Source organism: Asterias rubens, chromosome 5 (assembly GCF_902459465.1).
Source record: "Asterias rubens chromosome 5, eAstRub1.3, whole genome shotgun sequence".
Taxonomy (NCBI): domain Eukaryota; kingdom Metazoa; phylum Echinodermata; class Asteroidea; order Forcipulatida; family Asteriidae; genus Asterias; species Asterias rubens.
Window position 1 is genome coordinate 11367245 of NC_047066.1, and position 25603 is coordinate 11392847.

Genomic DNA, 25603 nt, shown 5'->3' on the forward strand with positions numbered 1-25603 from the left:
TTCCCCATGACGTACTCCGACCCCCAACAGGGTTTCAAAAGTGTACTAGACCTGTGCCTGAGGCGTATGGCGTAATTTGAAATGGCAGCCTGTAATACATTGAACAGACTGAAGCATGCCAGTAGAATGCACTATTCATGGCCAGATACGGCAATTTTAACCCCAAGCGTACGTCATTGTCCGATAGACAATTTGACAATAAAAATTGAGAGTCCTTTTTCGAAATAAAATATAAATAAAGGAGAGAGCGAAGAAAAGCAACATGATGGAGCGCAAGGCAATTAGCCAAGCTGCAAATTGGCTTAATGAAAAGCTAATTATACAAAAGGACAGTCAGTTAAAAAGAAAAAGGAACACAAGAAACAGAAAATAGTAAAAAGAGAGAAACCGAAGCAATTCAGCCACGCTGCAAGTTGGCTTCAAGGCACGGACACCTTCAGTAAATGTCAAAGACCAGTTCCTGACTTGGTGTACATGTACGTGTACGTATCTCAAAATATGTTTAAAACAGCAGGCCTGGATTTGGATTCGATTGGTCATCAAAGTTGCAAGAGAATAATGGAAGAAAAAACCCTTGTTGTACACATTTGAAGTGCTTTCATGAGATGCCTACGTAATATAAAAAGGCTTCAGGCATGCAGTGTTTTCTATCAGCAGTTCTCAATTGCTTGTTACCAAGTAAGTTTTTATGCTAACAATTATTACCAATAGTACGATCAGCAAAAGAGAAAATCTGACTTTATACATGACATACATGCTGACATGTAGAAAGAAAGAAACCCAAGCAAGAAACTGGGTATACACAGTAACTACAATGAAAGGACAGAAGTCCATGGCTGGCACACTCATTCATGGTACATATGTACATACAGCGATGGTTTGTCATCCAGGAGAAAACAATCAGGTTTCAAAGAAAATCGCTGAGGTATAATCTGAGACTGTATGATGATTCTCCGTCTCAATAACAAGATAATTCTCCGTATAAATTCTGTATAAATCTCACGGATTGAATTACTGGTAACAAATAACACAACGGGGGGATCCCTGAGTATGCACAACTGCATTATTATAACTGTCATGGAGATTGTTTAAGTAAACCACTCGAGTGTTTCTATTTTTCTAACCTACATGAAGATGGTAACAGATCTCCTTCACTCTGCGAGCAAACTCTGTTTTCTTTCCCCGGTTAAAACAACCTTGGAGTGAGAAGAAGAACTAAAATAAATTGTAAACTGCAGAGCAGTGGCCTGATTGGAATCTTGTTAGATAAACAGCACGATCCCCCTCTTCTTTTTTTCAGGATCCAAGCGTAGTTCAATATCTTATCAGGAATTCAATTTTCTAAAGAGTGTACTTGATGACAGCTCTATATTTGAATTAAAGACACTGGACACTATTGGCAAATGTCAAAGACCAGTCTTCTCACTTGGTGTATATCAACATATATGCATAAAACCTGTGAAAATATGAGCTTAATTGGTCATCGAAGTTGCGAGATATCTATGACAGAAAAAACACCCTTGTCACACAAAGTTGTGTGCTTTCAGATGCTTGATTTCGAGACCTCAAATTCTAAATCTGAGGTCTCGAAATCAAATTGGTGGAAAATTACTTCATTCTCAAAAACTATGCTACTTCAGAGGGAGCCATTTCTCACAATGTTTTGTACTATCAAGCTCTCCCCATTACTCGTTACCAAGTAAGGTTTTATGCTAATAAATATTTTGAGTAATTACCAATAGTGTCCACTGCCTTTTAAATGTGAAGAATTTGCTGTGTGCTACATAGTCTTATCATCTGATTTTTGGTTGTCACTAAAAATGTACTCCAAAAGCAGATTGTAAACTTTATCCAGATACTATGAAGAAGTTATAACTGCAGAAAAAGTTACATGTAGTCCACTCATAAAATAAAACTTGAAAAAGGCCTGACCCTTTGACTAAAATGGAGTCTTTCAATGTTGAAAATGAGATAGACTTTATAGAAGATACCAACTGGGGTTGAAAATGCTAGGCCATTTACATAATTGTGCAAGTTATAACACAAGGTCATTTTGGCTGGTATGCAGTGAGCAATTTGGCACTATTTCATGACCTGCTTCTTCGCCCAAAAAATTGCATTTCAATAGCAGAAAATTATTTACACGTATCACAGGTTAGCAAGAAATTGTTGCTAGCAAACTTTGCTTATACGTATACAGCTAGCCCAGTGGCCCAGTGATCGAGGGTAATAATGTCAGAAGAGCCCCATGAGCATCCAGTGTTAATGCCCATAATTTTTTAGTGACTGGCCAGCAGGACTTGTTAGCTTGTCATATATCACTTTGTCACTTGTCTGTCAGCTTTTTCGCTAGTCCATATTTCAATAATTAGGGACGCTTTTCAACACTGAATTATAGCCGGCTGGACCACTTGACTGATCCCCAGGTATTTTTAACTTGGCATTTGGCCAGTTGACCACTTTAAAGACAGTGGACACTATTGGTAATTGTCAAAGGCCAGTCTTCTCACTTGGTGTATCTCAACATATACATAAAATAACAAACCTGTAAAAATTTGAGCTCGATTGGTCATCAGAGTTGCGAGATAACTATGAAAGAAAAAAACACCCTTGTCACACGAAGTTGTGTGCTTTCAGATGCTTGATTTCGAGACCTCAAATTCTAAACTTGAGGTCTCGAAATCAAATTCGTGGAAAATTACTCTATCTCGATAACTACATCACTTCAGAGGGAGACGTTTCTCACAATGTTTTATACTATCAACCTCTCCCCATTACTCGTTACATAGTGAGGTTTTATGCTGATAAATATTTTGAGTAATTACCAATAGTGTCCACTACCTTTAAAGGGAGGATGCTGTTGTCACCTTGGTCATCGAATGATGAATTTGAGTGTTACTTACATAGCAGACGTGGAACTTTCTCTGTGAACATGTTTGAAAGGGCAAGGACATTTCTATTTTGCAAAGGCCGCTTCCATTGGAAAATGTTTAAGTCAACTGGAAACTTTTGAAGGGGCACCAAGGCCAAGACCAGGGACAACATGTGGCCATGGCCTTCATGTAAGCCCAGACAAAAGATGCCAATAGGAGACTTTCCAACGCTAGGTGGCAGCAGACATACCGGGTAAATTTCCATTGTTTACGTAGTTCTGAACATGCGCATAATTCTGAGAACAATGGATTTACCCGGTAAGTCTGCTGCCCTCTATCGTCCCAGAAAGTCTCCCATTGTACAGGGCCTCCTATAAACATCATCCCAACATTTGAGTTATTTGTGCACGAGTAAGTGGGACATGGGGGAAAATTATAAATATGGTGGTCCACATCTTGTAAATTTCTTAATGAAACGAAAGTAATTGGCATCAACCGATGATTGCCTTGCAGATACTCCTGAAGGCATTTTACTTCTTGTCTAGTGCCTTTCTTTCCCTAAGCAAACATTGCTGCGCACTTTTCAACATTAACCTTCACAACTAAGACCCCAAAAAAGAAAACAAGTATTTTGCATCCTGCCTTAAAGGCAGTGGACACTATTGGTAATTACTCAAAATAATTATTAGCATAAACCTTACTTGGTAACGAGTAATGGGCAGAGGTTGATAGTGTAAAACATTGTGAGAAACGGCTCCCTCTGAAGTAATGTAGTTTTTGAGAAAGAAGTAATTGTTCACGAGTTTGATTTCGAGACCTCAGAATAGAACTTGAGGTCTCAAAATCAACCGTCTGATACATACAAACTTCGTGTAACAAGGGTGTATCTTCTTTCATTATTATCTCACAACTTCGACGACCGATTGAGCTCAAATTTTCATAGTTTTTTTTTTTCATGTATATGTTGAGATACACCAAGTGAGAAGACTGGCCTTTGACAATTACCAATAGTGTCCAATGTCTTTAAAAAAGAAGAAGAAAAAAGAGGAGTGTGTTTTTTTATATCTTTTTTTTTTAATGGCCCACTGACACATTTTTAAAGACATACAGGAATTGGGCGGGGACTAAACATGTTTTTTTTTGTTTTATCTGGCCTAACATGATTATAAACACTGTCTACTCTGACTGGAATAACTTCTTGTCAATTGTGTGAACAAACATCTGACTACAATTAGACAGTCCAAAATGAGGGTTGTCTGTCTGTCTGGCACCAGTGACAACAACTCTGTCCAAATCAGGGATTTTTGTTTTCCTTTTGCTTTTTTTTTCCTTAGTCTGTACGAGCCAACTTTAATTCAATATCATCCTTGCCATCATTCAGTGTCCTTGTTAATGTAATAACATTAACAATTTAAGGAGGCATTTTCTTGCTCTTGATATGTCAACATTAGTGAGTTCAACGAGCCGTGGCGAAATATTGAATGATCAGGATCAAGAAAGAAGCGGGAAAATAACAGCCAATCAAAGTTTCTATTTCAGAAACAATTGGTGGCTATGAACCAATAGGAGTAAAGTGACGAGGACAAAGGATGTTTAGTATGAAAGGAAGGGTTACTTCACCATAAAAGTGGTAAATGCATTGTTCGATAACAATGCAGTAGGATGAAAGGGTAGAATTAGAGAGCAAGTTGCATCATGATGCAACTAACAATGGTCAATTAATAAAGACTAGCAAGATCAAAGGTTGGACAGTATTAAAAATAGGTATGAGGGACCTGTGGAAAAAAGGGGGGTTTACTAACGTGATAGTTATAGTAACAAATTCATAAGAACAACTTAAAAAAATTAATTTATACTTTATTTACAGAATATTACAACATATAAGTTCTCAGACAGGAGTGAAGTGGAGGGTAATGGGAAGTTATTTAACACCAGTGTTTATGTTTAGTCTAAAAGGTTTGACTGTCTTGAGTTGGTGAATCCAGTGTGATTCTCTATGCTTGCGGTGTGTGTACTTAAAGAAGATGGTATGCAGGCCTGTATGTTTCGTTTTTGAAATGGCAAGGGCACCAAGGCATTTGCTATCTGGCAACATGCACCCTATGTGGAAATTGTAAATTACTACTGGAGCATTTCAAGGTTACCAAGGCAATGACAATGAGGCCCGGAGGCTATCACCTTCATTGCCTCAGTATCACTATCAGGCCTTGCTATTTGAATCAACTTTCGTGGTATCAACATTCCAGAATGTCGGTAAGAAATTTGATAGTGTCTTCATAATCTCCTCATGAGGACCTGCGCCCAATTTCATAAAGCCTGTAAGCATAAAAATTTGCTAAGCGTGACATTTATTCCTTGATAAAAACAGGATCACCAACCAAATTTCCATTTGTTGCATATTGCTCGATTGCTCGATACTGGTATTCAGCTGTTCTTTGCTTATCCTGAAAATCACTTGGCAATTTGGTTGGTAATCCAGTTTTAAATTGTTGTGCTTACAGGCTTTACGAAATTGGGCCCTGTTTTCCCCAATCTACATGTAGCTATTTGTCTTGTTCTTGGATCGTTAATTTCCTCTTTGATGTTTGACTTTAACACAATGATCGTTATTATCATGATTGATGGAGGTCATTCATTTCCAGCTTCTTCATAATGTGGTTCACATCTTTGATGTTTGACTTTAACACAATGATCGTTATTATCATGAATGATGGAGGTCATTCATTTCCAGCTTCTTCATAATGTGGTTCACATCAACTGGATTTTAAAGTGGGATCATGAGAGGGAAAATGACCTTCACGCCAAGCCCATTGGGAGTTAAATTGCTTTGATGGTCTTCATGGGGGGAAGATGGGGGCGCTCAATTTTTGCAAATTGTGTATTTCTATAAATTTTCAAGCGCAATTTTTTGTGTTGTTATTCAATTTATTTTAAGTCCCAGGTCTTGATCACTGTTCTTGAAAAGGGCACAGCAATTTCCCTCAGGTAAGAGGAACATCTACGTATGAGGTAATTTTGTACCACAGCAAAAGCACAGGGCACCACTGCAATTGCTTTGGATGCTGATCAAACAGTAAAAAAAAAAAAAGATTAAAATACAAAATCTAACCAAATTAGAAGTTGGGTGAGAAGGGGAAGAAAACAGCAAAGCTCACCTTGAAGTTTTTGCAGTCTCTGACGACGTCTGTCAAAGCGCTGAAGACATCGGATGACCAAGAGGCCTTGCCCATCTCCAGGCTGGAATTCTTGAAGACGTTGCCCATGGCATAGCATGCATTCCATCTCACCTGAAGAAATTAAACAATAAGTCAACATGTTGGCTTAGTGTAAACTCACTACGATAAAACAATTCAACAAAAAATTCAGTGATTTCAGCCATGTACATATATTTTCACTGACAGAACACCTTTAAAATAAATCTTTCATCTAATCTCCACACTGTATCCTGAATGTTCAATTTAAAGAAAAGCTATAAATGTGTCAATTCAAATGATAATTGTTTAGTAAGCTTCATCCATGAAATGAAAGGGACAAGTTATGGTTGAGCAATAACATGAATAAGGGACTTCCTTTCTACTCCGAAAAAGAAATATCGCAGAGATACAGTTGTCATTTTGAATTACACGACGTGCTCATACATGTACACCAGTTAGAGAGGGGCGGGTGGCGAAACTTCGGAGACGGAAACTGCATGTTAAGACGCGGGATTTAAGTAATGGATAGAAATATTCTGAGAAGGGACAAGTTCCATCTGAGATGCGACTCTTCTTTTGAGGAAACAAGACTTCTCCGAGAGGGATGATTGCAAAATCACCTGATGATGATGATTCATTTCCACAATGAAAATCCTGTGCGACAACAATTTGTTAGTCTTCAAGAAATTCGTTTAGCCCCAAATTACGGATGTACGCAGACTAAATCATTGAGCAGGGTTACTCTTGTAAAAGGAGCAGCCATCTTACATCTTTTCCACACAAAGCAATTCAACCACACTAGGGTATGTTTTGGCGACCACGATCGGAACATAAGTTTTTGGCAAAAAGTTCACTGACTGAAACATGTTCTGAGAGCTGCATGAAAATGGGTCGGTAACCCGAAACACTTCATGATGTAAATTGTAGGTATACATGTATGTACATTCATGTTCTTACAATATACAGCCTTCAATCTATTTTCAAGTAATGGAACTTAGTTATCGTTATTTAGTTGTTATGCTTCAGGGTATTTCATTTTTTAAAGAATTCCATTGCAATTTTTTTTAATGTTTTTAGAGTCCGCCATCTTGAAACCAAGCCTAACTGAGCCAGCAAGTCTTTTACTGTTTGGTCCGAACAGCCTTGTTTCTTGAAACTTAAAGACACTGGACACTATTGGTAATTGCCAAAGACCAGTCTCTTCACTTGGTGTACCTTAACATACTGTATCCATTAAAATAACAAACCCGTGAAAATATGAGCTCATTCAAAGTTGCGAGATGAAAGAAAAAACACCCTTGTCACACGAAGTTATGCGCTTTTAGATGCTTGATTTCGAGACCTCAAATTCTAAATCTGAGGTCTCGAAATCAAATTCGTGGAAAAACACTTCTTTCTCGAAAACTACACTACTTCAGAGGAAGCCGTTTCTCACAATGTTTTATACAATCAACCTCTCCCAATTACTCGTTACCAAGTAAGTTTTTATGCTAATAATTACTTTTAGTAATTACCAATAGTGTCCACTGCCTTTAACACCAAATTACCAAACTTTAAGATTGATTTGGTATGTCAAGGCTGAGCAATTTAGTGCATTTGTGGCATGAGTTCGAATTCCAGTTATGACACTTTACTGAACATGTAAGTCCTTGAGCAAGATAAAACTATTGCTTAGTCTTCACCAAGAGATAAGTGTTCACCTGTTAGGGCAGAGATGGTTCTTGTGATTGATTTAGCTTAGTGCACTACATAATAATGGCAGCAATCCCCAGGGAGCAGATATGGTTTACGCAAGGAAATAAATGGCCCAGTGATCAAGGGTAATAAACACTGAAATAAGTGCAGCTACTTGTATTGCTCCGCGCACATGATGGGCTAATGAGCAAACCCTCTTTTGAACTCTAGCTGAGGGCGCCCTACTCAAAAAACATCATGTTCATAAGGTCTGTAGTTGTTGTTTTTTATTGTACACAACTGTGGATCCATAAATGGATAAATTGAACAAAAAGCTTTGACTCTAAAATAAAATTACAAGTCCACAAGACAAACGGACAGGGTAAATTTTAATTAATTTGGGGTTGGACAAAGAAAAATGGTACAAAGTGAAACTTGGACTTTGGCATGATATTTGGTCCTTGGAAACAAGTTTGAATATTTTATCAAGTATGACACACATGGTGTAGGCTTTCATAATTCTGGCTATTTAAAGGGAATGTTAAGATTTGGTAGTCACTATTAAAATTGCTGAAACTTGCTGAAATTACAAAACTTGTAGAAACTTACAGCAGCTTTGATAAGTATTAAGTATTTTGAGAAACATTTCACTGCGAAGAAACGTGGTTATATCAGTTTGTTATGCCCTAAAAATTTGAATCTGTGAAGCATAACTGTTATTAGTTACCGTTCTCTGTTCTAAGATTGTGAATTCCTTTGTAGAGATTATTCTTTCTGCATGAACATTGTCAGCGATATCTAACAAATGTACTTTTCAAATTTTAGTTTTATCTCTTTACATGTATGATTAAAACAATGAAGTGGTTCAAAAAACAAAAACTATACTTTGCCTTATAATAATCACAATACATGTGCACGTAATCATACTTATTTGAAGGGGGAAAATGGGAAAACAGACAAAAGTACATAGGAAGAGTATGACACGGCAGCTGAATCACATTAAATTACATCACTCAAAATTGATGTACGGTAGTTTAGAGTTAACCTTCAGTACAGTAGAGTAATATAAATTAACGATGCGGCGATGACAGAAATTTGGCAACATTAATGCACCCGTAATGTCACGCAATACACATCACGTTCCAGACAAGCGTGTGGGTTTGTAAGCAAACGATAAATCCTATCTGATGAAATAAGCAGCCCACTCGCCCAAGCTGACGGCCGGTCATAAATCAGTATCAAACAAATTTACCGCAACCTGGAATGCCTGGACAGGAGGCGTAGCAATGCGCTAATTAGAGCCCATACCGGTCTCTAATTACTAAAGGGTGTTATCTACTCCTCTAATTACCTACCGAGAACAAAATAATTCTTCTTCTTATTTATAATGGTGTCAGATTCTAGTAAAACTGATAGAGCTGTTTATTCATCACTGACCATGTCACCTTTGGTTATTACAAAAAGAGAGGGCGACCTTCAGTGTATTTGGTCATTTCTTAGCAGGCCTGGCAGCAAAAGGGTCTGAGTACTTTTTGTATACATGTACATACGTACGTACTGGTGTGACACAAAACACAAACCTCCACAGACTAACATTAACCTTACATATTTTACAGCTAATGATGGTATAAAGCTTCCCTTAATATAAGGGTTTGGGTAAATAAAATAACTAAATCTTACATAGCGTATTTTACAATAACTTATCAATGTGCTTTACATTAGTGCCCCTGTCATTGGGCCAATAAGATTTGTGTAATCTTTCTCAGCTCACTAGGGACGTACAGCCCCGTGCTGCTCCCTAGGCTTTTTCAAACACAATATCAACCTCTACATAGATACGCATGTACCCATTTATACCCCTGGGTTAAGAGAAACAGGCATCTTGCACAAGGACACACATGTCATGACTGTCACTGGGGTTCGAACCCACAACCGATGACTCATACCACAAAAACTTCAATTCGATGCTCTAAACGGCTCCAACATGACACCCAATCTAGTAAAATAATTTGACATGTACTTTTTAGGATACTCAATAAGTCCCTGACATGCCTGACATCTCCCAGGTCTAATAGTGTACTTCAAAAAGGCCACAAGGACGATTGCCTCCATGCCCCCTCTGGTCAGTGCCTTGGTGTCCTTGAAATGCTCGCCAGTAGAAATTTACCAAGGTTCATTTCAGATACATTTATTTCATGTCAACATCAATCAATACATTGTGATAACATTCAGAAAACATAATAACTTGTTACAAGGAAAACTTAATCCAGTTAATGGAAAATAAATAGAAAATAGTTTGACATTAACATGTAGGAAAAACAAGAAGCAAAAGCTTTTTTTTCCTCTTTCCCTAAAGATAAAGACAAAGTAAAAATGCCCTGGTGCCCTTGCCCTTTTCAAAAACGAAGCATACAGGCCTGGGGCCAATTTCATACAGACCTGCTTAAAGAAAAAAATTGCTTAAGCACGAAATAGCTTGCTTATTTTACTTATGTTACTGGCTAAAATTGCATGCCATATACATGTACATTGCTTGTGACTGGTATTGAGCTACTGTTTACTTAGCATAACAATTGAGTCTTGGCTGGTATTCTGATTTTACTAAGCATGGATTATTTTGCTTAAGCAGAATTTTGTGCTTAAGCAGCTCTATGAAATTGGGCCCTGATCTCCTGGAAATGTATACAAATAGAATCAAAAGGTAGAAGTGCCTTTTGTTTTGTTCAATTCCAATGTACAATGTATGTGAGGCACCGTACAAAGCAAAACTAAAATATTATCTTTGTCTCAACTGGTGCACGCAATTCCGCAAAGCACGACAGCTTTCCATCTGGGTTTTACTGGTTATTTCAATATGACATAACCCCTCCCTTTAACATGCCAATTACAATTATGCCTTTAACAGCAGCCACATGGGAGTATTAAGTTATGATCAGTCTCTTGTTGGTTCTCCTTGTATTGCTACATGTACATGGTAACTCCTAGATTAAAGTTAGGGTAATTGGTCATAGACCAGTTGCTCTGACCTACATTGTATATATAAATCTGTATTTATATGCTAATTGACATGTGTTAAGTTATAAAGAAAGGTACAGTTAAGGTCACTTGTCAAAGTTTCAGCTCAACAAAGTTTCTACTGAAAAACAGCAAAAGGTAACATGGTGCTACATGTACATGTATGTCAAGGAATTGGTCTCATACTTCAAAACCTAGATCCAACCTTGCTGGAAAATACTGAATGTTGGAGCACCTTGAGCGTCACTGAGTAAAATACTGAATGTTGGAACACCTTGAGCGTCACTGAGTAAAATACTGAATGTTGGAGCACCTTGAGCGTCACTGAGTAAAATACTGAATGTTGGAACACCTTGAGCGTCACTGAGTAAAATACTGAATGTTGGAGCACCTTCAGCGTCACTGAGTAAAATACTGAATGTTGGAGCACCTTGAGCGTCACTGAGTAAAATACTGAATGTTGGAACACCTTGAGCGTCACTGAGTAAAATACTGATTGTTGGAGCACCTTCAGCGTCACTGAGTAAAATACTGAATGTTGGAGCACCTTGAGCGTCACTGAGTAAAATACTGAATGTTGGAGCACCTTGAGCGTCACTGAGTAAAATACTGAATGTTGGAGCACCTTGAGCGTCACTGAGTAAAATACTGAGTGTTGGAGCACCTTGAGCGTCACTGAGTAAAATACTGAATGTTGGAGCACCTTGAGCGTCACTGAGTAAAATACTGAATGTTGGAGCACCTTCAGCGTCACTGAGTAAAATACTGAATGTTGGATCACCTTGAGCGTCACTGAGTAAAATACTGAATGTTGGAGCACCTTCAGCGTCACTGAGTAAAATACTGAATGTTGGAGCACCTTGAGCGTCACTGAGTAAAATACTGAGTGTTGGAGCACCTTGAGCGTCACTGAGTAAAATACTGAATGTTGGAGCACCTTGAGCGTCACTGAGTAAAATACTGAATGTTGGAGCACCTTCAGCGCCACTGAGTAAAATACTGAATGTTGGAGCACCTTCAGCGTCACTGAGTAAAATACTGAATGTTGGATCACCTTGAGCGTCACTGAGTAAAATACTGAATGTTGGAGCACCTTCAGCGTCACTGAGTAAAATACTGAATGTTGGAGCACCTTCAGCGTCACTGAGTAAAATACTGAATATTGGAGCACCTTCAGCGTCACTGAGTAAAATACTGAATGTTGGATCACCTTCAGCGTCACTGAGTAAAATACTGAATGTTGGAGCACCTTCAGCGTCACTGAGTAAAATACTGAATGTTGGAGCACCTTCAGCGTCACTGAGTAAAATACTGAATGTTGGAGCACCTTGAGCGTCACTGAGTAAAATACTGAATGTTGGAGCACCTTGAGCGTCACTGAGTAAAATACTGAATGTTGGAGCACCTTCAGCGTCACTGAGTAAATTACTGAATGTTGGAACACCTTGAGCGTCACTGAGTAAAATACTGAATGTTGGAGCACCTTCAGCATCACTGAGTAAAATACTGAATGTTGGAGCACCTTGAGCGTCACTGAGTAAAATACTGAATGTTGGAGCACCTTCAGCGTCACTGAGTAAAATACTGAATGTTGGAGCACCTTGAGCGTCACTGAGTAAAATACTGAATGTTGGAGCATCTTCAGCGTCACTGAGTAAAATACTGAATGTTGGAGCACCTTGAGCGTCACTGAGTAAAATACAGAATGTAGGAACACCTTGAGCGTCACTGAGTAAAATACTGAATGTTGGAGCACCTTCAGCGTCACTGAGTTAAATACTGAATGTTGGAGCACCTTGAGAGCACTGAGTAAAATACTGAATATTGGAACACCTTGAGCGTCACTGAGTAAAATACTGAATGTTGGAGCATCTTCAGCGTCACTGAGTAAAATACTGATTGTTGGAGCACCTTGAGCGTCACTGAGTAAAATACTGAATGTTGGAGCACCTTGAGCGTCACTGAGTAAAATACTGATTGTTGGAGCACCTTCAGCGTCACTGAGTAAAATACTGAATGTTGGATCACCTTGAGCGTCACTGAGTAAAATACTGATTGTTGGAGCACCTTCAGCGTCACTGAGTAAAATACTGAATGTTGGAGCACCTTGAGCATCACTGAGTAAAATACTGAATGTTGGAGCACCTTGAGCGTCACTGAGTAAAATACTGAATGTTGGAGCACCTTCAGCGTCACTGAGTAAAATACTGAATGTTGGAGCACCTTGAGCGTCACTGAGTAAAATACTGAATGTTGGAGCACCTTCAGCGTAACTGAGTAAAATACTGAATGTTGGAGCACCTTCAGCGTCGCTGAGTAAAATACTGAATGTTGGAGCACCTTGAGCGTCACTGAGTAAAATACTGAATGTTGGAGCACCTTGAGCGTCACTGAGTAAAATACTGAATATTGGAGCACCTTGAGCGTCACTGAGTAAAATACTGAATGTTGGAGCACCTTGAGCGTCACTGAGTAAAATACTGAATGTTGGAGCACCTTCAGCGTCACTGAGTAAAATACTGAATGTTGGAGCACCTTGAGCGTCACTGAGTAAAATACTGAATATTGGAGCACCTTGAGCGTCACTGAGTAAAATACTGAATGTTGGAGCACCTTCAGCGTCGCTGAGTAAAATACTGAATGTTGGAGCACCTTGAGCGTCACTGAGTAAAATACTGAATGTTGGCAGTTGGAGCACCAGTTGAGCCTCACTGAGTGATGAATATAAACTTTTTATTAAAAGCCACTATTAATACAACATTTTGAAAAACGTAGCTTACCTTGACCCTCATAGCAGCCCCCGTTGTGATATTCTTCAGCAAGGCCTTGATAGCATCGTTTACCACAGCTTGAATACTACTCTTGGCTAGTTGGAAAGACAGTTGGGAAAATAATTAGATTAATAATATCATAGATGTTAAACTTGCATCGGGGACAAAGAATATTAGTTTTGGTTTTACACCGATGTGTGTTAGCACTGTATACTCAGTAAGACAGAACACCTGTCACCAATAGGCCTCTATACATATGACAAATCAGTGCATAGAACTAAATAAACAGTAATAATAGTAGGAAAATTAATAACCTTAAATTCTTCCATATGAATAATAGTAGGTGTTTGTATTGCACCTTCCAGGAGGACCTCGTGGCATTTTATAGTATAAAACCAATACAAATCAAGGAATAAGAAATAATACAAAGCTAAGTGAACACAGCAGAGGGACAAAACATAAACAAAAACAAGTTAAGTTAAAATAATTAATATAAAAAAAAAACGTTCAAACTCAATGATTTGAGTATGAAATACTTCTATGATACTCCAGACGGAGTCGTTTCTCACAATTATAAACTATCAACAGCACTCCTGAGCCTCTTACCAAGTACCATTAAGTAAGTTTTTATGATAAATATTTCAGTAATTACCAAAAGTGTCCAGTTCCTTTAAGTAAAAAAAAAAAAAGGTGAGTCTCAAGGGTCCTGGAAAAAAATGGAAGAAAAGTTCCTTACAAGGCTGACTTAAGAAGTCGTAGCTCAGATTAAAGTTTCAAACTTCTCCTCCCTGTAGAAAATAAGGCAAAAATACAGAGAGCTTTCCTGAAATCAGAGGCATTAGATGCACTCTAGTAACCTTACCAAGAGCCTGGGATCTTGCAAAGCGAACCAGCATTCCCAGAGCTCGTACAGCATTGGACTTGACTTTATCGTGGTCAGAAGCCCCAGCGATGGCAGCGGCAAACAACTTCTGTAGAAGCATATCCGAGAAACTCCCCAAGAATGTTGAATCACCGGCGTCTCTGGAATGAAGGAAGTGGAATTACATGAATTATCATTGGAAGTCAGAGGGACATACAGGGCCTGGGGTGGATTTCACAATGGTAGTCCTAACTTAGGACTAGTCCTAGGCAATGCTAAGAGATAGGACTAGTCCTAAGTTAGGATGAGTTACTGGTCCTAACTTAGGACTGGTCCTATCTCTTAGCATTGCCTAGGACTAGTCCTAAGTTAGGACTACCTTTGTGAGATCCACCCCTGATTTCGGGGCTCTGCTAACCGCAGAAATCTGCCCTTACGCTCACCATTCGCCGCTTATATGCAAGCGCTGAATTTCTGAGCTACACACACTGTACATGCAGTTGTGTTAGCGAAAAATGCCTAGTCACATGGAATACGCAGGCGCACAAACAAAAACTCCCTGCTTACCTGTGAAATACACTCAACATATATAACATGTATAAAGTGCTGATTCTTTGCTTATTATTGCAGGCAGAGCCATGAAATTGGGCCAGGCTGCTGTACAAGGCCATACTGAATAGTCAATGTTTTAAACTTTCGGACATTTTCCCGCAAAAATTGTGAGGGATTTGGGGTTGTACAAAGAAAAATGGACTCGAGCGGAAGTTGAACCATTGACCTCTGGGTTCCCATGCCAGTGCTCCACCAACTGAGCTACGTTGGCGGTCTCCCTAGTTTGTCTTTGGTCTGGGGGCCTGTATTCAGTTTCTAATTAATATTACTAAAAATTATAACTTATTCCGCCATTTCAAAAAGTACAATATTTTCAAACAAAAGTTTAGCTATAGAAAAAAAAAAAGAACTGGGCAAAGAGAAAAAATGGGGAAAACAAAAAACACAGAATAGACTCTTCTATAAAAAATATGTACAAATGTATGTATGTTATCTTCATTTGTTGGGGCAAATAAAAATTTAAATATATGAATCTTGAGATATGGTCGGAATTGTAGCTACAATGTACTAACCAATCAGCACAACCGACCCAAGCTGTCTATGTCATGTACAATGTGGTAAAGTGAGCGAGTGTGTGACGAAATCAGCAGCGTAGCCACTGCTACAAACACAAACAGCGCAGAAGACCCCATCTCTTCACGATAAGTGTAAATGGGTTCTTTTGCATGCAATACACAACACACTTTACATACATTCACATGGTACATGATGTATGGCTCTACATCCCATTTGAAGGACATAAAAGCATTGGTCAAGGATAATGGACAAGTGTCATGACCGGGGCTCTACAACCCACACTCTGCTGATAAATAAAACATCAGAGCTTCAGTCCAGCATTTTTTGTCGTGTGCTTGACCGCTTGGTCATGACATTCTACATTTACCATGTTCATGTCTGTAAATATTTTACAATCAAACTTTGGAGTAGCTGGGTGGATACAAACAAAAAACTTTTCAAAGAAAAACAAGTTAATTCACAACAAATAAACATGGGTTATTCCTAGTAGCCCCTAACATATATATTTCTTTAAGGATTTAGGATGTCAATATTTCAGATAAGATTAAATCTGAATAGCTGAAACACTACAGTATGAATTATTCACTGGGAACGACCACAAAGAAAACAGAATGAATACATCAAGCGTACATTGTTAGTGGAACGCTATCATCAATATAAAAAAAGCCGCTCTCATCACAACCATGCAAAGACGCTGACACCTAATAATAAGTGGATCACACTTGACAAACCACAACTCACTTCTCCTCAATAAAACCTGCGTCACTGCTCTGTCTAATATACACACACTTTACTCTTCCACAAAACAAGTCTGGCACACTTAAAAAGAATCCCCATAAGGTTCGGCCCGAAAAAGTAATAACACTGAACACTGACAACACGTAGCGGACAGAAAAACAAATCTCAATGAGGACTCTTTAAAGTGGAAGTAGGATAATGGTTTTATTCGCAAATTGTTTCAAGAAGTGACTGTGAACAACTTCTAAGGTACGTGGTTTACCTTTAAAAAAACATGGTTTAAAGGAAGTGGACACCATTGGTTATTACTCAAAATAATTATTAGCATAAAACCTTACTTGGTAACGAGTAATGGGGAGAGTCTGATGGAATAAAACATTGATTTTGGGGATTGAACAAAGAATTGACTAGAGTGGGATTCGAACCAACGACCTCCGGATTAACGTGCCGGCGCTCTACCAACTGAGCTATCTAGCCCTATATTGGCAGTGTTGGAATAAAACATTGTGAGAAACGGCTCCCTCTGAAGTAACTTAGTTTTTGAGAAAGAAGTAATTTTCCACGAATTTGATTTCAATGAGGTCTCGAAATCAAGCATCAGAAAGCATACAACTTCGTGTGACAAGGTTTTTTTTTTTTTTTTTCACTATATTGCATTATCTCACAACTTCGATGAGTTCAAATTTTCACAGGTTTGCTATTTTATGCATATGTTGAGATACACCAAGTGAGAAGACTGGTCTTTGTTTTACAATAGCGTCCAGTGTCTTTAAAGAGAGGGGTTCTAAAAAATGCCCATCTGAGAAACGTTTCTGCATGAAATGTTTTTCAACCTTGTGTGTTCCTTTTGCGGATTACTCTTCAGCTATGGGAACAACCACTCCAGATTTGTTGGCGGTATCTCAAAAATGTTTACACCCTCGCAAATGAAATTTTCACATCCAAGTTTTATTGTTTGTTTTGTAGTGTTATAAGTTATCACGAGCACGCATGTGATAACGAATTTATCTTCCAGTCTCACTTGCAACGTGCAAATTTAAAACTTCAGAGCGTTGTTCACGCGCACAAAGTTTAGAATGTAATTTTGCACTGTCCGTATTTTATACGGAGCGTGACAAAATGACATTTCACAATACGCACTGTGTAATAAAAACAGAGGAAGTAGGATATAAAACAGAGCTCGTAGCATATATGTTTTTATCCCCCTAGTAGTTCGAGCTTCTGATTGGTGGACTAGCGCCTACTGGGAGATAAATCTACATACAATGAAGGATTAAAACAAACAAGCAGATGATAACAAAATCAAAGGTATACTTTGCCTGCGTTTTTACCCAAGTTTACCCAACAAGTTAAAAACCATCGATCCCTTTAATTGAAACACATACCTTTGGTTATTGGAACCGTTTGATCGTTTTTATCCTATATGAAGATGTATTCAATAAACCATTTGAAAATCTCATTTCAAGAGGAGGTCACAATTTGAGAAATGACCGAAAATCGAAGTGGTTACATGTACATGTATGTCAATGCAGGAAGAATAAGGCCAAGTAAAAAAAGAAACATGTTTAGCCTCCCCGCCCACTTCCTTTTTACAGGCCGCCTCCTTTTTTATTTTATTTTTTTATGCCCATTTTTATTTTATTTTTTTAATTTTTTTAAATAGGGTTATTTTAAATGATCTCAGCCAAAACAATCTGAATGTCTTGTCTGAATGCCTCGACTAAATTGTTTCATTTATGTTTTGTGTATTTGAGCAGTAGAAAAAAACAATGGATGTTGTACATTTTAACAAAGAATGGCGGCCATCTTGAAATAAAAATAAAAAATAAAAAGCCCCTCTTCCTCCTTTTTTTGAAAAACCCGGACGTGAAACATGTTTTTTTTTTACTCGGCCTAACCATAATTGGAACAAACTATAATATGTGACAGTCTGAGAGCATAAAAGCTGATATATTTTTTTACATACGTACCCACCTTACCTGGAAGTGAAATATTTCTCAAAATGCTTTATAGTAGAGAAAGCTACTGTCATGCTTCTTAACCGAAATTTTGAATTACCATATATATAAAAAAAACTGAACTATGAGCGCAAAGCGCATGAAAGCCTGCGAGCGTGAAATCTTGCAAACATTCATTTATCTTTGGTTTTAAAAGCCCTACTCTGGGGCACTCTGCAACTCTGCAGTGTTCCATATACATGTAGTTTGTTCTTCATGTTGTCATGAATTTTATCTCAAAATAGTTATAAAAAAAAATTTCTTTTTCTTTTTCTGCCTTAAAAAAAATAAAATCACATCCCTGCTTTAACGATAGAGGGTTGCTTTGCCAGTATTCATTTGATAGGGGTTTATGTGGTGAGGAGTCCCTAGTGTTGATACACATGTCAGGTGAGTCAAGAGAGGGGGTCCCTGAATGTCAAGCCACGGACTCACCTGAGGATACCAGACAGAATTGTATTTGTACTCTGTTGTGAAGTACTTAAAGAGTGAACACGGGGGCCGTCAAGTTGTAATTTAAAATATCTTGAAAATGTGGTTCAAAAAGTTAGGGGGTACACATGTAGTGTGAACACTATTTATAGCAGATTCATCACCTAATAATAACATATATTATATGTAGATATTTAATATATAATTATACCAATAATATCAATCCTTTCAAAAGGCTTCAGCTGAAATCTGTTACTATTTTAGTGATAAATTACCTCTTTCTCAAAAACTACGTTACTTCAGAGGAGCCGTTTCTCACAATGTGTTATGAGACAGCTCTCCATTGCTAGCTAGTTACCAAGTAAGTTTTATGCTAACAATTATTTTGAGTAACTACCATTAGTGTCCAGCGCACTGTTCAGACAGAGAGGCCAACTGTTCGTTTACATGTTTTGCCCCGTTTCATGTTGCCATTTTGACATTAGTGGATAATTTGTTCCACTCATATTTATTTATTTATTTATTTCTTCTTTACCCTGGGGAAACACTGTTTTTCAGAGGTGCCCAGCATCTACATACACATTAAAATTTCAAAATTGTATTAATATTAAAATATGTTTATGAAAACATTAATTAATATTAAAAATAGAAGAAACAGCCAAATTCAAATAAAGACTATGGATAATTATACCACAACACTCAACAGCAGATAAACTTTACAACAAGCAAAATACAATATAGGCAATGATTAAAATTCTGGTCCAGCCAGGAAAAACACCACAAGCCCCATAACACCCAGATGGCTCATCATTGATGAATAATAACATTTCTGAGTTTAGAGAAGATTGGCAACTTCTCCTAGATGACATGCAATTATTGTAAGGATCATCACAGATGTTCAATTTAGATGTTTTATCATTGTTACTTAAATTGAAGCTTAAGTGCTTTGGGAAATCGGCCCCTGTAGTATTGTTTTCTAATCACTAATCTTTCATTCTATTGACTGTCTTAACAAGTGACAGAAAGCAATTATAAATCTTGCATCTGGTTTGGCTGACTGTCTTTTCCTCTGTAATGTTGAAGGATGTAGTCGTCATCCGGTGTCCAATGCCTTCACAGTATTTTTGTATAATTAAAGCCAAGATGGATCAACTCCGGCCACAGAGGGCGCTATGTAGGTGTTTTGAACCAAGAGTAGACATGCAATTAAAGGCAGTGGAAACTATTGGTAATTACTCAAAATAATCATTAGCCTAAAACCTTACTTGGTAACGAGTAATGGAGAGCTGTTGATTGGTTAAAACATTGTGAGATACGGCTCCCTCTGAAGTAACATAGTTTTCGAGAAAAAAGTAATTTTCCACGAATTTGATTTCGAGACCTCAGAATTGGATTTTGAGGTCTCGAAACCAACCATCTGACATGTCTGAAAGCACACAACTTTGTGTGACAAGGGTGTTTTTCTTTCATTATTATCTCGCGACTTCGATGACCAATTGAGCTAAAATTTTCACAGGTTTGTTGTTGTATGCATAAATATTGAGATACAAATTGAGAAGACTGGTCTTTGACAATTTCCAATAGTGTCCAACACCAATTACCTCCCCTCCTCCCCCAACTGATGTACATGCCACTCCCACCCCCACAAATTTGGTATCTGGTAACAATGTAGTAAATGGCATTTAAGAAGAGTGTCGAGTGTAAAGAAAAAAGCAATATGGAAACTATATATGTTTTTCTTGGTGTCCCATACGGCTTACCAACATGAAGAATAATCAGTATGAGTTAAAGCCATTGGACACTTTCGGTAAACAGTATAGTCCAAAGGCCCACACTTCGTGTATCACAACTTACATTGTGTATACTATAAAATAACAAACCTGTGAAAATTTAAGCTCAATCGGTCATCGGAGTCAGGAGAAAATAACGGGAAAACCCACCCTCGTTTCCACACGTTTCGCCGTGTCATGACATTGTGTTTAAAATAAATCGGTTATTCTCGATAATTATCGAGAATTGATAATTGTTTTAATGTTTTCTCAAAAAGTAAAGCATTTCATGGAATAATATTCCAAGGGAAGTTTTTCACCATTACCCTCTGTAAACCCTGTAAGTTATTTGTAAATCCGTGAACTTTTAATTCTTGTTCACTTCAGAAAGTGTCCAATGGCTTTAAAACTGAAGAGACATTAACTCTCTTAGAAAAACATCCCCATATGTTTCCGGCAGACATTAAATTGTCCACACGGATGCTGAAAGATATGCTGTATTCAACAGTACGACATGAAATTCGAGGTGTTAAACTTGTACCAAATACTGCAGATTTACTCCCTGGGAATTACCATTTTCCTTATTTCCATCACTGATTGACAGGATGAGATCTAATAGTCCAGTAATCTGAATTCTTCATTTGGCGTTAACTTTGATTTAAAATCTAAAAAACTAGTCTTGATAAAACGGTGCAAGAAGCACAAAGTGCAGCACCCTGGGGGAATCCATCGTCGCCGGGTACTTTCACACCGTGTCTTTGTGTCCTACTTAACCCTAATCATGTTCTCAAGCTGGGGATATGTTATACACTGTCTGTCCTCGATGGAAGTGAAGGAGAACTATTATTATATGAAAGATGTCCACTCCCTGGAGAACGTCCCTTTTCAAGCTTGGATTCATTCCCATATCTTGTCACTCATGATGCAATCTGTTTCTTAAGTCACCCCCACCGGGGACGGCTTGGTAAAGCAGTGTTTGCTTTAAGTGGAACCTCGACAGCATTATATTTGTGAGGGACGGAAGAGGGGTTTTAAATATGGAAAACGGGCAGCATTTCATCATTTTAAAGGCAGTGGACACTATTGGTAATTACTCAAAATAACTATTGGCATATAAAACGATACTTGGTAACGAGTAATGGGGAGAGGTTGATAGTATAAAACATTTTGAGAAACGGCTCCCTCTAATGAAGCAACGTAGTTTTCGAGAAAAAAAAAGTAATTTTCCACGAATTTAATTGAAAGACCTCAGATTTAGAATTTGTGGTCCGGAAACCAAGCATCTGAAAGCACACAACTTTGTGTAACAAGGATGTTTTTTTCTTTCTTAGTTACCTCGCAACTTCGACGACCAACTGAGCTCAAATTTTCACAGGTTGTTATGTTGTGCATATGTTGAGATACATGTACACCGAGTGTGACAAGACTGGTCTTTGACAAATACCAAGAGTGTCCAGTGTCTTTAAAGGGTTTGTCTACTATTTGTACAAAAAAAATGCAAGCGTCCAAAGATTTACATTAAACTTACACGGTTTAAAGATAATTATATGGTAGAAAGCTTCACTTGAAATGAGTATACTTGATGAGGTGCTGTAGCTTTTGAGAAATTAGTAAAAAAATTTCAGTGAGACCACTTGCTCTATGGTGAGAAGAAAATTATTTTAGCGTGTACAACGGATCAATGGGACTCTCCTGAAAACATTGCTCTGTTTTTTTCACTTTTGAAAAGGGGGTGGGGGAGATTGGAAATGAGATTAATTAAGGCAACTTAATGAATACAACATGAATAAAACATGAGGTCCAATGTTCAGGTGTTGAGTGAAATGTTATGAATAATGCATGACCTTGTAAATAATGCTCATGAATAATACATCAGCTTCCTTTGATCAAGTTGTGGTAGCTTTTATTAATTGAGCTCTCAGTGCCATCTACTGTGTGTGGAGCATTATGCTCTATGCAGGACTTCCTACAGTACGCTTAAAGCCATTATACACTTTCGGAACAAAACAAAAAAAGTTCATAGATTTACAAATAACTTACAGGGTTTACAGAAGGTTATGGTGAAAGACTTCTCTTGAAATATGATTCCATGAAATGCTTTACTTTTTAAGAAAACATTAAAACTATTATCAATTCTCGATATCGAGAATTACGGATTTATTTTAAACACATTTCATGACACGGCGAAACGTGCAGAAACAAGGGTGGGTTTTTCCGTTATTTTCTCCTGACTCCGATGACCGATTGAGCCTAAATTTTCACAGCTTTATTATTTTATATTAAGTTGTGATACGCGAAGTGTGGGCCTTTGGACAATACTGTTTACCGAAAGAGTCCAATGACTTTAATGCATAATGTATATATGAGCACCCAACGTCCACATCATTGGTGCGGCATGAATAATGCGTGACCTCCTTGTGACCTGTGTTAGCCAAGCATGATGATTTATGCATGGCTCAAAGTCACTGCCTCCGAAATTCATGATCTTCCAGTAATCAAAGGGGGAGGGATGAATTCTAAATGCTTTCCCTGCAGCTCATGTCTGATCATAATGAATAATTCATTTTGCTTCCTCATGTGACACTTTTCTCATCTTGCATAAAAACCATGTTCATGATCCACTGAACTTTTTCCTCTCTAAAGAGGAAAGACTGACGAATCTCTTTTGATTCTCCAGAGATCACTCCGAGGTGAATGCAACTTGCAAAGGTTTGCAGGAACTGGAGCACACTCTTTTGCCTCCCCGTGGAGCCCACTGATCATGAGACTTCATCACCAATGGATGAAGGGAACGGTAATTACCAACCGTAGCCCGCAGGATCTAGACAATGTAAGATGGTTCCTGAGACCTGAATGTGGCTGTGACATGAATGCAACTTGCCTGGGCAAAACTTGCCCCTTGTCACTATCACTAATGAAGAGTTATTATATTACATATGAATGCAGCTTTTCAGAAAGTGACTTAGACAACACAGGGATAAAACCGCATTTCGATATATATTGCAGATATACATTGCTTTTACACCCTTTCATGCACCATTTATTTTCCTGATAAATTGATCATATTGACACAATAATTGTCAACATGTTTTCTGCAAATGGCACCCCCCCCCCCCAAAAAAAAAAAAAAAATACACAATAGCATGCTCAAGAGTTCCCATTCTGAAAACTGTGTGGCCGTGGGATTTGTATTTGTTGTTTTACAAAAACATGTTTTGATAGGGATTTTTGATAGAGGTCGGTGCATGAAAGAGTTATAAAACTAGGTATTATACATGAAGATACAGCATTGATCATGTTGGTGGAGATACAAAACATCACAGACAGTATTCATGTTTTGTGTGCAGACCACACATATACTGTACACAAAATAACAAACCTGTGAACATTTTGGACTAACCCAATATGCGAGTCAAGGAAGAGTATAGAAACAGATTGACCAGACGTTGCGTTCTTTTTAGGTTTTCAGATACAGTTTTCTTGAATAGAATAGCAAACAGACAGAGGAAACTGGGACAGAGAAAAGACAAATTTTGGTGCACAAGTCCGGCGGTCTTGAGTTTTTCAATTGAATTTATAAACATCTTTAAAAACAAATATCGTGCTAAAATGTTGAAGTCTGATAAATATTGTCAAAAGAGATCAATTTTCTACAGTGCTTGTTTGAATAAAAAGACTTTCCTATCTACATCTCTAGTCTTGCTGGTCCAGCTACATGGACCATACAGGTAGAAAGCCCTGCGGTATCGTGGATTTTCCTCCTAACATGCCTAAAGTAAACAAGCCATGGGAAACCATGGATGTGGCGTGTCAAATAACGGAATACAGATATGGAATCCCACAATGAGGAAGTGGGTGAGAATCAACCTGGTCGAGTATTTAGAGACAGATGGATAAGTATTGAACTTGTTCAAACTCTGGTGTTTCTGATCAGCAGAGTGTGGCTTCAAATCCCCAGCCTTGACACTTAAGCAAGACACTTAACTATTGCTTCGTCCTTCAGATGGGAAGTAAAGCCGTTGGTTCCATTTATAGTGTAAATGCATGTAAAAGAACCTCGTGCACTTATCGAAAGGAGAAAAGGTTCACCTCAGGTGTTCCTGGCTGGATTGGCAGCATATTGCGCCACAGCACCTTGTAAACCATTACATAGTGCTAAGGATTAGGTCTCATAATTCAAACTTCGTCCCACTCACCTTGCAGTAAAGATACTGGCGCTTTGTATCCTTTGACAAAAGGCGCGTTATATTTTATTCTGTTGTTCTTATCAGCCTTATCAGTGATAAAATGTCAGCCTGTATGTTCTCTTACACGTTGCCTCCTCCGAACTCGATAATAAAATTGGACGCAGCGCAAGACAAACTTGTTTGTCTGTCTCCTTCAACAGGAGTGAGGATTGGGGTTAGATCTTCCCGAACAAACATTCAAGAACCTCAACTGCACTTTCGGACATGTTATTCCTGAAACAAAAGACCTCTGTCCATATTTGAGTTAAAAAAACTCCCCAGGGATCAACGCATCCAATAAAGGAATGCTCCAGAGTTGAACATTCTTGGAAGTTGTTTTATTGCCTGGCTTTGCGGGAAGATCGCTCTTAATGAATTTAGAAATGGAGACAGCTGGTTTCTGGGTTTGTTTTCATGAGTTAATCATTTTGGCGCCGTCGACGTACTCTGGGAATTGCTAATTGAGTCCAGGTCGCAGTGAGTGGGTTCATTACAAGATGTTATGTAAACGAAAGGACTTATTATCTGTTTCAGAACACTTGCAGAAAAGACATTAGTCAAGTGGCGAGGGTGAAGGACTTGCAAGTAGTAGGTCTTTATAAACTTGACACACAGGAACAAGTTGATGGACACGGCTTGTTTGAGGACACCACACGCTGTTAAAAAGTTACTGTCTAGCTGTTGAGTGGTTAGGCTTGAAGAATTTGCAATCGAACGAGTGTGGGGTCCTTTCAAGTAATGAACCAACAACCAACTCAGGGCATGGTTTAAAAGCAGGGGGGGGGGGCTGGGTGTCTTTTGGAACCCTATTTTGAACCTACGATGTATGGACCATTATTATACATTATCTGATGTTTACATCCGAGAGCCATCATTTAACAATTTCGGACTCTTTGAAGACTTTAAACTCCGGTTTTCATTCAT

General features: G+C 38.2%; 1 protein-coding gene across 1 annotated transcript in view; it reads right to left on the bottom strand.

Annotated features, from left to right (window-relative positions):
• LOC117290393 (HEAT repeat-containing protein 6-like) overlaps positions 1-25603 on the bottom strand; it is a 56310-nt gene that overhangs the window by 10670 nt on the left and 20037 nt on the right. Inside the window, exons 18-20 of the mRNA XM_033771768.1 lie at positions 14390-14550; positions 13537-13622; positions 6029-6160 (exon numbers count right to left, since the gene is read on the bottom strand). Of these exons, the coding sequence (XP_033627659.1) occupies positions 6029-6160; positions 13537-13622; positions 14390-14550 (379 nt within the window). The remainder of the gene's footprint in view (positions 1-6028; positions 6161-13536; positions 13623-14389; positions 14551-25603) is intronic.